The 18,602-nt window shown below is 47.6% G+C and overlaps 1 protein-coding gene across 1 annotated transcript in view; it reads right to left on the minus strand.

The window, feature by feature from the left end:
* Positions 1–18,602, minus strand: part of LOC124716886 (UDP-glucuronosyltransferase 2C1-like) — a 96,777-nt gene that overhangs the window by 46,143 nt on the left and 32,032 nt on the right. The window contains exons 2-3 of the mRNA XM_047243439.1: positions 17,951–18,184; positions 14,150–14,371 (exon numbers count right to left, since the gene is read on the minus strand). Coding sequence (XP_047099395.1) covers positions 14,150–14,371; positions 17,951–18,184 — 456 coding nt within the window. The remainder of the gene's footprint in view (positions 1–14,149; positions 14,372–17,950; positions 18,185–18,602) is intronic.

Here is an 18,602-nt window from a genome sequence, read left to right on the forward strand (position 1 = left end):
AGACCAGTAACTGTGAAGGGTGAGGCCTTTTCAGTCGGATGCGGCATCACTGGCGTCCGTAGACAAACCACTCTTTCCGTGGCCTTCGTCTGTATAAGTGCAGTTATTTTGTCTTGCCGGAAAAATTGTAAGAACAACGAACTGTCGAGAAGTTTCACGTGAAATTTCTAAAAAACTGCTACTGAAATCTGTCTTTCACTGAAAGAAGTGTGTAGCGAAGACTTTTTCTCAGGTATACGAGTTTTTGGATAGATCAGTGGTTTCCAAGACGGTCGAGAAGATGTTAACATTGATTCACGCCCAAGAGACCCTTGAGCATCAAACACCGATGAGAATGTCAGAAAAGTAGGTAATCTGATTCGATACGAAGATCGGTCGAGTACTCGATCGATTGCTAAAACTGCAGGAATTGACAAAGAACGCGGAAGGCAGATTTTACATAACCAGTTTGACGTGAGAAAAGTGTGTGCGAAACTGGTGCCGAAAATCCTACAACTGAAAAAAAACAAGGTTGCAAAAATGTATGTACTGATACTCTGAATACGACTGAAAAAGATCCTAAGACCCAGAGAGAGTGATAACATGTGCCGAATCGTGGTTTTTCACTTATGATCTGGAAACTGTCAATCCGTGCAATGGAAAGACCGCGAGCGAAAAAAGTTCGAATGAGCAAATCGATATTACAAAGGATTATGGTTTTCTTTATATTTATGCAATTTATCTTCAATGGGTTTTTGAACCTCATACTATCAATCAACATTACTGGCTTCCGGTTATTCCTCACCTCCGTGAGGAAATACGGAAAAAGCGGCCAGAATTGTGCAGGAACAAGTCAAGGGTTCTGCATCGAGACAACGCACCGGCTCTAACTGCATTGTGTGTTAAGAGGTTTCTAGAGAAGTACAGCGTCCCGGTGTTATGAGTGTCCACGTTATGCACCTGACCTAACACCATGTGACTTATCTATTCCACAAGATCAAATCTGCAGTAGAACAAAATAACGGCAGACCGTTAAAACAGTGAAAGAAAAAGCGGCACGCGTCTTCGAGGAGCTCACAGAGAAAGACTTACAGCACTGTTTCCATAAACGTAACATTCGCGTCCAAAGTTGCAGGGATAGAGGGGCGTATACTTAAGGCCACAGTAACTAAATATGTACGTACGTTTTACACCCACACGTAACACGTTTCATACGTATATTTAACATGTCACCCATATTTCTACACATGTTTGATCCGTACCTCTGGCGAATTTCGGCCTGCAGTTTCACTTCATCTCAGTCCCGAGAAGATCTGTAATTCTGTCTCGGTAAGAAATGCGCAAAACGTCATGGACACTATTTCAACGTCTTTCGAAAATGGAAAAAAATAGCTTTTACGTCTGTAATAAGGTAAGTAGTTCATCTCATTTACTCGTTGTCTTTTTCCTTTCCGCTGCGTAGGACGAATGGACTGTTGTGCCATACTGACAACAGCAACTGATGACCTTTCTCAGAAAACAAAGTTCTGTCTTTCCGTTTTTCGTGAATATGTCGATATAAAATCTACGTCTGCCCTACCGCTGTTATTCCCTGTACCGCCTTCCGACGAAGCGTGCACGCGTTCCGTATACCTCTGGACTGCCGCTGGCGAACCGTACGTAACCGCTTGGCGCCGTTCCTGCAATTCCTTTTCGACGCCGCCATATCTCCCGCATTCTCTCGGCTCTGGGTATTTTAGGCTTCTTGGATTCCTTTCGACGCGAGACTTGTCCTGACTGCGTTTTCTACAATTCTCAGCATCTTTACGAGTCATTCGAGACGACATAATTTATTACTCCGTAATTTTCAGTTTAGTGTCAATAGGGGATCAGCGAAAAAGGAAAGACTTGTATTTTCTTTCTTCTTAAATAAAGTTTCTTAAGTGAAACATCAGTGCTTTTCCGAGTACTGCAGTCCTTGCAAAATGTCCGACATCGATGTTCGTATTAGACAGCGTCCTGTGATAGAATTGTTGAAATCAGGAGATGAAGCGGCCGTTCGCATTCATGAAACATTGAAAATGTGTACGGTGACGCAACAGTGGATGTCAGCGCTGTTCTTTTGGAACCAGAATCAAATAGGCATTCAGTGGAATGGCACCACAGAAACTCACCGAAGAAGAAAAAGTTGAAAACTGTCCGATCGGTTGGGGAAGTGATGGTTACAGTATTCTGGGATGCAGACGGTGTGATAGTGGTCGAAATTTTGCACCAAGAATGCACAAAAAATTCTGTCCGAGACGTCAGAAACCTCGGACACGTTGAAGCACGTCTTTAGCGTGTTCTCCCGACAAAAGCTATGACGGATGTTCTTGTTTCGCATGAAAATGCAAGACCACAGTCCGTTCATCATATCACTGAAGAGATTGCTCCGATCTGTCAGCTGTCACCTCTCGCCATCAGGCACCTGTTGGCGGTGCTAAAAGCAGCGCATTGTGGGGTTCAAAGATGAGAAGGCGTGAAAACGTCTGATATACGGCAACGTGCGGTACGTTCCATTTACTATTGCAGTCTGTGACTCGCTATGTTTCGCTAGTTACAGCGAGGGTTGACACCACGCTACGGTGGTAATGACTTGTCTCCTGGGGAAGAGGGAGTTTTTCTGCTTTCATCGCTACAGACACTTGTCTGCGGCTCACAAAAATTGCACAACCGTTCTTCCGCTATGGTATTTTGTATCGCTGTCTCAGGTGTTGCCAACTGCCGAATGTTTTTCTGTGATGATTTAATTTCTGAGTGACTTTTGATAGCTATTTCTTGTATTTAGCCAAGTTCAACTGTGCGCCATTACTTTTGCGGGTTTTAGTAGTACAGCCAGTCACAGGCCAACTGTACAGGGATAGCGGTGCTGTGCCGCAGCCCTTATACGTCTCTCACCACCCATCAGATTCTACATCTGTACTTCGCGGAGGGTACTTCTAGCAGCACTGTCTTGCTCCCCCCCCCCTCCCTTCTCCTCTTCCATTCACGAATGGCGCATGTGAAGAATGAGTGTGGCTAGGGCTCCGTACGATGAATCTGCCGTGCCATCGCTACACTGTACGACTTCGACATCGCGGGTACGGAGCGGCCTTCAGTTTGCCTCTGTGCGATGTGGGTGGGCTTACAACATAACTCACGTCATCATAATTTTCGACACTTTTCAGCACGATCTAAATAATCAACTTCCAAACCGACGTGTGGCCCCTGGGTGTGACGCAACCCCGCCAACCAGGCAGCAAGTTGGCTTGCCTTCCCCTCAGCAGAGGCAGGCAGCGCTTGTGAGATGGCGTCTAATTAAAGTATTCGATCCCGTTGTTGTTGTTTTTGTGGTTGTTGTGGTCTTCAGTTAGAAGGCCAGCTCTTCACTCTAGCCTGTCCTGTGCAAGTCTCTTCAATTCCACATAACTACTGCACCTTACATCCACTTCAACCTTCCTAGTCATGCCTAGCTTTCCCGCCTACAAGTTTTACCCCTTACATTTCTGTGCATCACCACACAGATGATTCCTTAATGCCTCAGGATGTGTGCTATGCACCAGTCGATCCTTCTGCTTAAAATATACCACGAATTTCCTTCCATCCCAATTCGAATCAGTAGCTCCTCACTAAGTACTCCATGTGCTAGAGAATAATGCTGAAGGTTAGATCGCCACAATGTTTCAAGTATTTCTATTCTCTTTTTGTCTGAACTGATCATCGTCCAGATACAAGGCTATACGCGAAGCAACTTTAGAAGAGAGTTCCTAATACTTAAATTTACATCGTACGTTAAAATGTTTTCTTTTTCAGAAAACTTTTCTCGCCACTCTACTTTTCCACTTCGGCCATAATCAGTCATTTTGCTCCCTGAACAGCAAAAGTGATCCACTACTTTTACTTTCTCATTTCCTTATCTAGTTCCCTCAGCATTGCCTGATTTAATTCGACTGCATTCCATTACACATGCTTTACTTTTGTTCTTCTTCTTGCAACCCCTTTTCAAATTACTATACATTCCAAGTTTGTTTGCGTGGCCACCGTCCGCAGCAAGCACTGGAATACTTGTTTTGTAAAGAAAACCGACTTTTCTTGCTGCAACTCAATTTATTTTTTTCCAGACGAGGATCGCCTTTTTCTTGCTCTAGGGCATCTTGAGTGTGATTTATAACGATACAGTTTCGTTATTTATAGATTATCAAACCGTTCACGTAACATTTTTTATGTAATTAAGTAATTAGTTATAGTTTTCTGTGATTCTTCGTTTCCTCTCATCTGGTCTGGAGATCGCACTACCTCTTTATTTTCGAAACATAGGCATAACTTTGCATTGCGAACTTTTTCACACTGTTCACCATGTTTGTCCTTTTTTGTGGTGTTTTGTTATTCCTTTGCCACTAGATATAGCTGTTTGTTCGAATAGTGTGCTTTAAACAACGTAAATATTGTAACTTGATTATGTGTTTCCTCCTCGTTGGTTTGTTTACACAACTTAATGAAGTTTATGTTCAAAACCATGATGTTTCTCTCTCTCTCTTTCTCTCTCTGTCTCTCTCTCACGCACGTATACACACACACACACACACACACACACACACACACATACAGATACAAACATCATGAATAGAAGTTGGTTTTGAAAATATACTTCGTTAAGTTGGCAACACGCAGGTAACAAACAAAAGAGGGGGAAACACATAATGAAGTTACAATATTTACGTTCTTAAAAGCACAGGGTTCGAACAAATAGTTATATGTAGTGGCAAAAGAATAACAGTACACCACTAAGAAGGAGAAACATGGTGGAGAGTGTGAGAAAGTTCGGAATACAAAATTGTGGTTATATTTCGAAAATAAAGTAGTAGTGCAGCCTCCAGACCGGATGAGAGGAAACGCAAATGCCAGAAAACTATAACTAATTACTTAATTACATAAAAAATGCGACGTTTGATAATCTAAAAATAATAAAACTGTACCGTTATAAATCCCAGTGAAGATGCCCTAGAGCAAGAAAAAGGCGAAACGCGTCCGAGAGAAATAAATGAAGTGGCAGCAAGAAAAGTCGATTTTATTTACAAAGCACATGTAACTGTATATTCCATTTAACTTCCGTTGCCATCTTCGACAGAACTTCAATCTGAATGGCGAACTTCAAACGGTTTACTTATTCTCCGTGAGTTCTACGTTCCTCTCCACATGTCGCCTCGGTTTCGTTCAGCGCTCGTTCGACGTACAGATTGCTTGACATTAGGGAGACTGTAGAACGCCGCGTTATTCCCCGCCCCCTCTACTCTTCCTTCGACTTGAGAGGTGGAGCGGCCAGCACTCTGGACGCCGTGTCGTGGCGCCGGCCCTGCGGCGGAGCTGCTGCGCCTGCGAGCTGCGCGCGCCGGCGGGCACAGGAGACTTGCGGTACACGGCTGTTAGAAGGGGGGCAATTTCTTTCGCGTACTCTGTGTAGAATCGAATTGGTATTCCGTCAGGTCCAGTGGACTTTCCTCTGTTGAGTGATTCCAGTTGCTTTTCTATTCCTTGGACACTTATTTCGATGTCCGCCATTTTTTCGTTTGTGCGAGGATTTAGAGAAGGAACTGCAGTGGGGTCTTCCTCGGTGAAAGAGCTTTGGAAAAAGGTGTTTAGTATTTCAGCTTTACGCGTGTCATCCTCTGTTTCAATGCCATCATCATCCCAGAATGTCTGGATATGCTGTTTCGATCCACTTACTGATTTAACGTAAGACCAGAACTTCCTAGGATTTTCTGTCAAGTCGGTACATAGAATTTTACTTTCGAATTCACTGAACGCTTCACACATAGCCCTCCTTAGCTAACTTTGACATCGTTTAACTTCTATTTGTCTGAGGGGTTTTGGCTGCGTTTAAACTTGCAGTGAAGCTCTCTTTGCTTTCGCAGTAGTTTCCTAACTTTGTTGTTGAACCACGGTGGGTTTTTCCCGTCCCTCACAGTTTTACTCGGCACGTACCTGTCTAAAACGCATTTTACGATTGCCTTGAACTTTTTCCATAAACACTCGACATTGTCAGTGTCGGAACAGAAATTTTCGTTTTGATCTGTTAGGTAGTCTGAAATCTGCCTCCTGTTACTCTTGCTAAACAGATAAACCTTGCTCCCTTTTTTTATATTCCTATTTACTTCCACATTCAGGGATGCTGCAATGGCCTTATGATCACTGATTCCCTGTTCTGCGCTTACAGAGTTGAAAAGTTCGGGTCTGTTTGTCGTCAGTAGGTCGAAGTTATTATCCGCACGAATCGGTTCTCTGTTTAATTGCTCGAGGTAATTTTCGGATAGTGGCGTTGTCTCCCGCCTCCAGCCGGCCGCGGTGGTCTAGCGGTTCTGGCGCTGCAGTCCGGAACCGCGGGACTGCTACGGTCGCAGGTTCGAATCCTGCCTCGGGCATGGATGTGTGTGATGTCCTTAGGTTAGTTAGGTTTAAGTAGCTCTAAGTTGTAGGGGACTTATGACCTAAGATGTTGAGTCCCATAGTTCTCAGAGCCATTTGAACCATTTTTCACCCGCCTCCGTGGCTGAGGTCCTAACGTACGCTTGTGAGGGAAAAAAATTTGCACCGCCCTCATTTGGCCGGCAATTTCCTGGTTTAAGTACGAAACCTCTCCGCAGTGCCTCACGATGTGAGGGCGTGTGGCGCATCATCATCATCATCATCATCATCAACAACAACAACAACAAGCAGACACAATACATACACGTTTTAATGGAGCACGTTGCAAATAAAAGAAAATAAAGCGGGGGCGCTGTCTGCTGACATGCTCCAGAAGGTCGCACACTTCCGCAGAAAGCCGGCAGCGTGCTTCGGACACGTGGGCTGTGGGCCGCGTATCTGCTGAGCGGCACAGAAGGGCCGGTCGCCAGAGAGTCGGCCTGTCTTGCGTCTCTTTCAAAAGATACGTTGTGCATATCTCTGGTTCTTGCAGAGACCGACAACCCACGTAAAGTTAAGAAATGGCGGCGCAAATAGCATTCCCTTTTTCGTTTTCACTCAACTGCCTGATCAAGTCGAGAGATGAATGGCAACTTCTACCAGTGAACTTTGCTGACCACTTAGATATTTAATTCTGAGACGAAATTAACTCACGTTAAAGAAGTAATTCGATATAATTTAAGTTTTATGAGAAATTAGTTCTAATAAATATATAGCGTTTAGTATAATTAAAATCAGCATTTAAGTGCAATCCGTACTAAAAAATTGTATGTGAAATCGTCCTGTTTGTCGTTGAACATGCTACTCTCCAAAACTACTAGACGGATTTTTATGGGGTTTTCACTGTTAACTTCAACGCAGCACACAAAATATTAATATAACTTACAAAATGTATGTAAGCATGTATGTGTATACGTGTGAATACAGGGTGTTACAAAAAGGTACGGCCAAACTTTCAGGAAACATTCCTCACACACAAAGTAAGAAAATATGTTATGTGGACATGTGTCCGGAAACGCTTGCTTTCCATGTTAGAGCTCATTTTATTACTTCTCTTCACATCACATTAATCATGGAATGGAAACAAACAGCAACAGAACGTACCAGCGTGACTTCATACACTTTGTTACAGGAAATGTGTAAAATGTCCTCCGTTAGCGAGGATACATGCATCCACCCTCCGTCGCATGGAATCCCTGATGCGCTGATGCAGCCCTGGAGAACGGCGTATTGTATCACAGCCGTCCACAATATGAGCCCGAAGAGTCTCTACATTTGGTAGCGGGGTTGCGTAGACAAGAGCTTTCAAATGCCCCCATAAATGAAAGTCAACAGGGTTGAGGTCAGGAGAGCGTGGAGGCCATGGAATTGGTCCGCGTCTACCAATCCATCGGTACCGAATCTATTGTTGAGAACCGTACTAACACTTGGACTGAAATGTGCAGGAGCTCCATCGTGCATGAACCACGTGTTGTGTCGTACTTGTAAAGGCAGATGTTCTAGCAGCACAGGTAGAGTATGCCGTATGAAATCATGATAACGTGCTCCATTGAGCGTAGGTGGAAGAACATGGGGCCCAATCAAGTCATAACCAACAATGCTTGCCCACAGAAAATCTGTGTTGATGACGTGATTGCACAATTGCGTGCGGATTCTCGTCAGCCCACGGATGTTGTCTGAAAATTAACAATTTGATCACGTTGGAATGAAGCCTCATCCGTAAAGAGAACATTTGCACTGAAATGAGGATTTACATATTGTTGGATGAACTATTCGCAGAAGTGTACCCGTGGAGGCCAATCAGCTGCTATCAGCTGCTGATAGTACCTGCACACGCTGTACATGGTACGGAAACAACTGGTTCTCCCGTAGCACTCTCTATACAGTGACGTGGTCAACGTTACCTTGTACAGCAGCAACTTCTCTGGCGCTGACATTAGGGTTATCGTCAACTGCACGAAGAATTGCCTCGTCCATTGCAGGTGTCCTCGTCGTTATAGGTCTTCCCCAGTCGCGAGTCATAGGCTGGAATGTTCCGTGCTCCCTAAGACGCCGATCAATTGATTCGAACGTCTTCCTGTCGGGACACCTTAGTTCTGCAAATCTGTCTCGATATAAACGTACCGCGCCACGGCTATTGCCCCGTGCTAATCCATACATCAAATGGGCATCTGCCAACTCCGCATTTGTAAACATTGCACTGACCGCAAAACCACGTTGAACACTAACCCGTTGATGCTACGTACTGATGTGCTTGACACTAGTACTGTAGAGCAATGAGTCGCATGTTAACACAAGCACCGAAGTCAACATTACCTTCCTTTAATTGGGCCAACTGGCGGTGAATCGAGGAAGTACAGTACATACTGACGAAACTAAAATGAGCTCTGACATGGAAATTAAGTGTTTCCGGACACATGTCCAGATAACATCTTTTCTTTATTTGTTTGCGAGGAATGTTTCCTGAAAGTTTGGCCGTACCTTTTTGTAACACCCTGTATATGTATTAATGTTTCTAGAATGTAGAGTACTAGTAGAAAAGGTCGAGAACACCTCAAGATAAGAGTTCGTGTGGAACAGCGGAACCACATTAACTGATTAATAGCTGATTACGTGGCTGGGACGCAGTGTGCACGAAAGCTCAACAGCAGCCTCCTTCGCATGACCGGACAAGTCAGTGTTACACAACGCTCTGTCGGTGCTGAGCCATCATACGAAGTCGAAAGATGTAACCAAGTACCAGTATGGCTGGCGGACATCACAGGGTGCAGTGTCGGCTTTTGAGTGGCGGAACGGTCGGTCTCTGGGAGGCGGGTCGCACTGCGGCTCGTGCAGGGCTCGCTGCTTCAGCAGTGAGGCGGAGAGGAGAGGAGGGGGCCGCTCACAGCTCAGACAGAGTGCTGGACGACACAGCGTGACCAGAGCGCGAAATGACCGCCGAATTGTCTGCCAGAAAAGCGTGCACAGTCTCGGCGCGACGATGTAGCACTGAAACGGGCGTGGACACGTCTGCTTCGACGGTTCGTTCGACTCCGTCCTCTGCGAGCCGACCTGGTGGCACACCCGCCATTGCGTCAGTTTCTATCGACCAGAAACCACCAGGGGTGCACACTGCGTTCGGACGAGTCGCGCTCCAACTCATACTGCAGCGATGGCCGCCGTGGCAGACTGGAGTGTTGAGCAGCATAGCCGACGAATGCCGAGTGTCACGGTCTGGAGCACCGTAAGAAGCAATCTCGCCACCTAAGTCTTGAGGGCGACCTGAACAGCTAGCGCCGTATCCGGGAGGTTTTACAGCCCGAGGCACTGCCGCCCCTGCAGGCCGTTTCAAATGCCATATACCGGCAGGACAACACCCGGCCGCATACGGCGATTAATGACGGGTACCACTCCTTCCCCAGCCTGCCCGTTCGGCTGACACCCTTCCAACATGTCTGGGATTCGGTCGGTCGGCAACTACTTCATTCAGGTCCTCCTGCAACCACAGCTGATGCTCTGTGGACGCGCCTACAAACCGCGAGGCAGACTATTCCAAAGCAGCATATTCAGGAGCTGTTTTATTCCGTGCCGCGGCATCTAGCGGCTCTGATTGCAGAACGCTACTCTGTACTGAATTCCTACTGTCGCAGTGCATGTACAAGTCTTTAAATGCTAATCATTTGTGTAGAGTCATGTCCCTAACCGGAGGAATGAAGTTCACTGTGATCACATCTCTCGCTCTCTGTGTTCCATTTTTTCTAAACAATAGTGTTTGTATATACACTCCTGGAAATGGAAAAAAGAACACATTGACACCGGTGTGTCAGACCCACCATACTTGCTCCGGACACTGCGAGAGGGCTGTACAAGCAATGATCACACGCACGGCACAGCGGACACACCAGGAACCGTGGTGTTGGCCGTCGAATGGCGCTAGCTGCGCAGCATTTGTGCACCGCCGCCGTCAGTGTCAGCCAGTTTGCCGTGGCATACGGAGCTCCATCGCAGTCTTTAACACTGGTAGCATGCCGCGACAGCGTGGACGTGAACCGTATGTGCAGTTGACGGACTTTGAGCGAGGGCGTATAGTGGGCATGCGGGAGGCCGGGTGGACGTACCGCCGAATTGCTCAACACGTGGGGCGTGAGGTCTCCACAGTACATCGATGTTGTCGCCAGTGGTCGGCGGAAGGTGCACGTGCCCGTCGACCTGGGACCGGACCGCAGCGACGCACGGATGCACGCCAAGACCGTAGGATCCTATGCAGTGCCGTAGGGGACCGCACCACCACTTCCCAGCAAATTAGGGACACTGCTGCTCCTGGGGTATCGGCGAGGACCATTCGCAACCGTCTCCATGAAGCTGGGCTACGGTCCCGCACACCGTTAGGCCGTCTTCCGCTCACGCCCCAACATCGTGCAGCCCGCCTCCAGTGGTGTCGCGACAGGCGTGAATGGAGGGACGAATGGAGACGTGTCGTCTTCAGCGATGAGAGTCGCTTCTGCCTTGGTGCCAATGATGGTCGTATGCGTGTTTGGCGCCGTGCAGGTGAGCGCCACAATCAGGACTGCATACGACCGAGGCACACAGGGCCAACACCCGGCATCATGGTGTGGGGAGCGATCTCCTACACTGGCCGTACACCACTGGTGATCGTCGAGGGGACACTGAATAGTGCACGGTACATCCAAACCGTCATCGAACCCATCGTTCTACCATTCCTAGACCGGCAAGGGAACTTGCTGTTCCAACAGGACAATGCACGTCCGCATGTATCCCGTGCCACCCAACGTGCTCTAGAAGGTGTAAGTCAACTACCCTGGCCAGCAAGATCCCCGGATCTGTCCCCCATTGAGCATGTTTGGGACTGGATGAAGCGTCGTCTCACGCGGTCTGCACGTCCAGCACGAACGCTGGTCCAACTGAGGCGCCAGGTGGAAATGGCATGGCAAGCCGTTCCACAGGACTACATCCAGCATCTCTACGATCGTCTCCATGGGAGAATAGCAGCCTGCATTGCTGCGAAAGGTGGATATACACTGTACTAGTGCCGACATTGTGCATGCTCTGTTGCCTGTGTCTATGTGCCTGTGGTTCTGTCAGTGTGATCATGTGATGTATCTGACCCCAGGAATGTGTCAATAAAGTTTCCCCTTCCTGGGACAATGAATTCACGGTGTTCTTATTTCAATTTCCAGGAGTGTATGTTCAGGATCTCGTCCGAAACCACTGGACCGACTTCTACCAAACTTGGTACACACATCACTTACTGTCTTAAATTTATTGGTTCTTTCTCTATTCGGCACACATTTAGCAGACAGTATGCACATATGCTGTCGAATGTACCTACAGAGTTGTATTACTGCAGGACACACAGTTCCGGAGGTACGGGGGAAGGACGAGATTGACAGAGAGAGTGGGAGCAGGAGAAGGACGGAGAAAGGGGAGAGCAGAAGATAGAGAGAGGGAAAAGAGGAGACGGACATGACGAGATGTACAGAGGGGGACGAGCAGGTGGCAGTGAGAGACAGAGTAGTAGACTAGTAGATGGACAGAGAGAAAGAGAGAGAGACAGAGAGACAGAGAGAGAGAGAGACAGAGAGAGAGAGAGAGAGAGAGAGAGAGAGACGGACAGAGAGTGGGGGTGTAGGAGGGGGACAGAGAGGGGAGGGAGAAGTAGCCTAGTACAACCGAAACAAATCCGTACCGAACGAGGTGGCGCAATAGTCGGCACACCGGACCCGTATTCGGGAGGATTTGGGTTTTCGATCATTTCCCTAAATCGCTTTAGAGAAATGCCAGAGTGGCTCCTTGTCTAATGATCCCATTGTTGACGGAATCCTGAACACTAACCTCGTCCTCCTCCTCCTCCTGCAAACCAGCGAAAAGCCGGATACTCGGGTAGCTATTAAAGGCGGTCGGTTCGTCTGTAGCTGCACAGCCGGATACTCGGGTAGCTGTTAAAGGCGGTCGGTTCGTCTGTAGCTGCACAGCCGGATACTCGGGTAGCTGTTAAAGGCAGTCGGTTCGTCTGTAGCTGCACAGCCGGATACTCGGGTAGCTGTTAAAGGCGGTCGGTTCGTCTGTAGCTGCACAGCCGGATACTCGGGTAGCTGTTAAAGGCGGTCGGTTCGTCTGTAGCTGCACAGCCGGATACTCGGGTAGCTGTTAAAGGCGGTCGGTTCGTCTGTAGCTGCACAGCCGGATACTCGGGTAGCTGTTAAAGGCGGTCGGTTCGTCTGTAGCTGTACAGCCGGATACTCGGGTAGCTGTTAAAGGCGGTCGGTTCGTCTGTAGCTGCACAGCCGGATACTCGGGTAGCTGTTAAAGGCGGTCGGTTCGTCTGTAGCTGCACAGCCGGATACTCGGGTAGCTGTTAAAGGCGGTCGGTTCGTCTGTAGCTGCACAAATTTATATCTCACTGCATAGCACTATGGTGAAATGACATGATGGGAGGGGCACATAGTCAGTCAGCCAATGGCAGAACAATTTGAAGGTATGCAGGAGATATTCTAGTTTATTCTGGAAGTAGTGTCGAGAGCACTTGGAGATTTCAGTCAGGGACTCCAAATGGTGCACAAGATGCTGTTTCGAGGTAATAGTGATCTTCGATCGCGGACTCTCGGGAGATTTGACATTTCTGTGCTGTTCTAGTGACCTGACGACTCAACACAGTGCAGACGTTCCCGTTTCGCTGTTGAGTGTGGACTGTGGAGAGCCCAGACCGATCGGTTTTATACGGAGCAGTGTTTCCGAACTTTGCTTTTCATCGAGAGCATTCCGCGATTTAAACGATTTCGGTGTAGTTGAACTGATAGAGCTTTGGGCTTTAACTGGGTTTTCCTCGGCTTGTAATGCTTACCCCAGGCTCATCGTGTCAGAGGAGTAAAGTCGTGTCGCGAAGTGTGGCCAGACTGAGGAGCAGCTAGAACAGTTTTTCGCAAATTTTGAGCGAGACTTTAACTTTGTCCGGTAGCTAGGCTGCCGCTGAAGTGACAGCGATAAACTGTTGTCCTTAAATAAATAAGAGAACAAGTATTTTGTGCTACTCAGTTCCATTGGTGAAATCCAAGTTCAGCTACTCAAATTTACCTGGAACACATCTAGTGGGTCTCCTAGGACACTGGACAGTCGAGACGGTCATAAAAGGAACTGTCTGTGTGTGTGTGGTCTTTAGACAAAATCTGACGAGCTAAACTTCAGGTAAATCCAATCACGCATTCAAGTTCCCCTCCCGAGGAAGAACTATAGTTGTCAACAGGGATTTGTAGGCCACGGACTCCAGCTTTTGTACACGTTGTAAATAACAATCTGCTTCGTCAATTTTATCCGTGCTATCTGCAGGATTTCAGGGGGAGTATTCTAAAGCTGTCTCTAAATCAACAAATGCTATAAACGTAGGCTCGGCTTTCCTTAATCATCTAGTAAGTCGTAGAATCAGTACCGCCTCTCGTGTTCCCAGATTTCTTCGGATCGCAAACTGATTGTTTCTTCTAGTATTTCCATTCCTCTGTAAATAATTCGTGGAGTATTTTGTAAATTGACTTACTGATGCGGTAGTTCGGTAATACTCACGCTTGTCAGAGCCGGCTTTAATTATAATAGGATTTATTACATTCGTCGGGGGTATTTCGTCCATCTCGTGCACTTGGCACACTACGTGGAATACATTGAAGAGCATCTCAAACTGCCAAGGACCTGAGTAGTTCCCGGGGACTGTGCTCTGTCAGACCCCTCTAACAAGACCACGCCCCCCAGGGACCGCCCCCCTCCCAGAGCCCCCGGCCCCTGCTGTTCGCGGCCCCCCGCGCTGCTGCACGCGGCGACGCACCTGCAGGCCGAAGCGCACGGCCTCCCAGGGCGGCACGGGCTGGTCACCCCTGGCGCGCGCCCCCAGCAGGTCCCAGCCGCGCGTCAGCTCCGACACGTAGCGCACCAGCGGCTCCGGGTTCAGCTGCGAGGAGAACACAACACAGCACACTCGAACATGTCGTAACTGTAAATACAAGTCACTTACACTACTGGCCACTAAAATTGCTACACCAAGAAGAAATGCAGACGATAAACCGGTATTCATTGGACAAATATATTCTACTGGAACTGACATATGATTACATTTTCCCGCAATTTGGGTGCATAGATCCTGAGAAATCAGTACCTAGAACAACCAAGTCTGGCCGTATTAACGGTTTTGATACGCCTGGGCATTGGGTCAAACAGAGCTTGGATGGCGTGTGCACGTACAGCTGCACATGCAGCTTCAACACGATACCACAGTTCATCAAAAGTAGTGACTGGCGTGTTGTGACGAGCCAGTTGCTCGGCCACCACTGACCAGAGGTTTTCAATTGGTGAGAGATCTGTAGAATGTGCTGGTCAGGGCAGCAGTCGAACACTTTCTGTATCCAGAAAAGCCCGTACAGGACCTGCAACATGCGGCCGTGCATTATCCTGCTGAAATGTGTTTCGCAGTGGTCGAATGAAGGGTTGAGCCGCGGGTCGTAACACATCTGAAATGTAACGTCCACTATTCAAAGTGCCGTCAATGCGAACAAGAGGTGCCCGAGACGCGTAACCAATGGCACCCCGTACCATCACGCCGCGTGATACGCCAGTATGGCGATGACGAATACACGCCTCCAATCTGCGTTCACCGCGATGTCGCCAAACACGGATGCGATCATCATGATGCTGTAAACAGAACCTGGACTCATCCGAAAAAGAGACCTTTGGAGAAAAGAAAGCCACCTGTATGAATATCAAGAGTTCAGATGGAAACGCAGTTCTAAGCAAAGAAGGGAAAGCAGAAGGGTGGAAGGAGTATTTAGAGGGTCTGTACAAGGGCGATGTTCTTGAGGACAATATTGTGGAAATGGAAGAGAATGTAGATGAAGATGAAATAGGACATATGAAACTGCGTGAAGAGTAAGAGTTTGGCAGAGCACTGAAAGACCTAAGTCGAAACAAGGCCCCGGGACATTCCATTAGAACTACCGACAGCCTTGGGAGAGCCAGGCCTAACAAAACTCTACCATCTGGTGAGCAAGATGTATGAGACAGGCGAAATACCCTCAGACTTCAAGAAGAATATAATAATTCCAATGCCAAAGAAAGCAGGTGTTCCTAGATGTGAAAATTGTATATTGAGCAAGCAGTAAAGGAAACAAAAGGAAAATTCGGAGTAGGTATTAAAATCCATGGAGAAGAAATAAAAACTTTGAGGTTCGGCGATGAAATCGTAATTCTGTCAGAGACAGCAAAGGACTTGGAAGAGCAGTTGAATGGAATGGACAGTGCCTTAAAGTAGGGTATAAGATGAACATGAAATAAATCAAAACGAGGATAATGGAATGCAGCCGAATTAAGTCGGGTGATGCTGAGAGAATTACATTAGGAAATGAGACACTTAAAGTAGTAAAGGAGTTTTGCTATGTGGGGAGCAAAATAACTGATGATGGTCGAAGTAGAGAGGATATAAAATGTAGACTGGCAATGGCAAGGAAAGCGTTTCTGAAGAAGAGAAATTTGTTAACATCGAGTATTGATTTAAGTGTCAGGAAGTCGTTTCTGAAAGTATTTGTATGGAGTGTGCCCATGTATGGAAGTGAAACATGGACGATAAATAGTTTGGACAAGAAGAGAATAGAAGCTTTCGAAATGCGGTGCTACAGAAGAATGCTGAAGATCAGATGGGTAGATCACGTAACTAATGAGAATAGAATAGGGGAGAAGAGGGATTTGTGGCTCAACTTGACAAGAAGAAGGGACCGGTTGGTAGGGCATGTTCTGAGGCACCAAATGATCACAAATTTAGCGTTGGAGGGCAGCGTGGAGGGTAAAAATCGTATAGAGAGACCAAGAGATGAATACATTAAGCAGATTCAGAAGGATGTAGGTTGCAGTAATTACTGGGAGTTGAAGCAGCTTGCACAGGATAGAGTAGCATGGAGAGCTGCATCAAACCAGTCTCTGGACTGAAGACCGCAACAACAAGAAGTTGTGAGTTTAAATGCTGAAGTAATATATCTATTGTTCTCAAACACAGCACATGATCGACATATTTCAACCAGTACTTATTTTTGCAATTCAGTATGTCTTTGTATAAGAAAATTTGTTCGAAATTATGGTCTATGAAAATTTCACGTTCCACAGGACCAAGAAGTGAATCCATAGCTTTGTTTACCTTCGTTTTCAAATTAATGTAATTATTTTTATATTATAAAAAGAAATGTTTTCCTATGTAAACACTTTCATTTTTGTTTCTACTGTACACGTAATATCTGTGGAAGTTTCACATCACGTTCATCTGTGTCTGCGAAATACCTCTTGTATGGAGGAGGAATGCGTGCCATCACGTTTCCGACTTTGATAAAGGTCGGATTGTAGCCTATCGCGATTAAGGCATCTTATCCGCATGGCTGTAACGGATCGTGCAGACACGTCTCGATCGCTGAGTCAACAGATGGGGACGTTTGCAAGACGACAACCATCTGCACGAACAGTTCGATGACGTTTGCAGCAGCATGGACTATCAGCTCGGAGACCGTGGCTGCGGTTACCCTTGACGCTGCATCACAGACAGGAGCGCCTGTGATGATGTACTCAACGACGAATCTGGGTGCACGAATTGCAAAACGTCATTTTTTCTAATGAATCCAGGTTCTATTTACAGCATCATGATGGTCGCATCCGTGTTTGGCGACATCGCGGTGAACGCACATTGGAAGCGTGTATTCGTCATCGCCATACTGGCGTATCACGCGGCGTGATGGTATGGGGTGCCATTGGTTACACGTCTCGGTTGCCTCTTGTTCGCATTGACGGCACTTTGAACAGTGGACGTTACATTTCAGATGTGTTACGACCCGTGGCTGTACCCTTCAATCGATCCCTGCGAAACCCTACATTTCAGCAGGATAATGCACGATCGCATGTCGCAGGTCCTGTATGGGCCTTTCTGGGTACAGAAAATGTTCGACTGCTGCCCTGGCCAGCACACTGTCCAGATCTCTCAGCAACTGAAAACGTCTGGTCAATGGTGGCCGAGCAACTAACTCGTCACAACACGCCAGTCACTACTCTTGATGAACTGTGGTATCGTGTTGAAGCTGCATGGGCAGCTGTACCTGTACACAGCATCCAAGCTCTATTTGGCTCAATGCCCAGGCTTATCAAGGCCGTTATTACGGCTAGAGGTGGCTGTTCTGGGTACTGATTTCTCAGGGTCTATGCACCCAAATTGCGAGAAAATGTAATCACATGTTAGTTCTAGTATAATACATTTGTTCAATGAATTTTCACTCTATCTCTAGACAGTTCACCACATACGGTTTTTAGGGAACTCCAGCAAGACTCGGATCACATATGTAAAGATAGCGATCGTTATGAGGTAACGCCCGAATAGGTATGCAACACACTCAAGGTAGAGTTAACGTGGGTACAATCTTGAATGAACAAAGCTACATGGAAAACTACCGTAGTCGGCTGTTATTCCCGGTAGCCTACGGCAGCCTACGGTAGGCGCGGCACGCACCTGTCGCACGCCCGGCGTCTCCTCCCCGGGCGGCGGCGGGAAGGCGCTGAGCAGCGTGACGCGGTGCCCCCTGCGCGCCAGCTGCCGGCCCAGCGCCAGGAAGGGCGCCGTGTGGGAGCGCGTGCCGCCCAGCGTCGCCATCAGCACCTCCGCCCCCGCGGGCGTGGGCGGCAGCCGCGGCTGCTCCCAGCACCGGCCGCCCTCCGACAGCCACAGCCACAGCCACGCCCACACCTGCGGCAGAGTTCAAAAAATGGTTCAAATGGCTCTGAGCACAATGGGACTCAACTTCTGAGGTCATCAGTACTCTAGAACTTAGAACTACTTAAACCTAACTAACCTAAGGACATCACACACATCCATGCCCGAGGCAGGATTCGAACCTGCGGCCGTAGCGGTCGCGCGGTTCCAGACTGCAGCGCCTAGAGCCGCACGTGCGGCAGAGTTGTCCCAACTGTAAGTGCCTGATACTACAGAATCACAATATGTCCCTACAGTACAGCCTACACCACTGTTACTACGATACTGCAGTCAGCTACCGCAGAAATCACCTGTAGTCATCCATCTGGAAGGCATTGCTGGCACTTCACTGAAGACATTCGTAACAGAAGAAAGGGCACAGGACCTCGTAGTGCGCCACTACCTGACAAAA

This window comes from Schistocerca piceifrons, chromosome 9 (genome assembly GCF_021461385.2).
Source record: "Schistocerca piceifrons isolate TAMUIC-IGC-003096 chromosome 9, iqSchPice1.1, whole genome shotgun sequence".
In the NCBI taxonomy this organism is placed as follows: Eukaryota; Metazoa; Arthropoda; class Insecta; order Orthoptera; family Acrididae; genus Schistocerca; species Schistocerca piceifrons.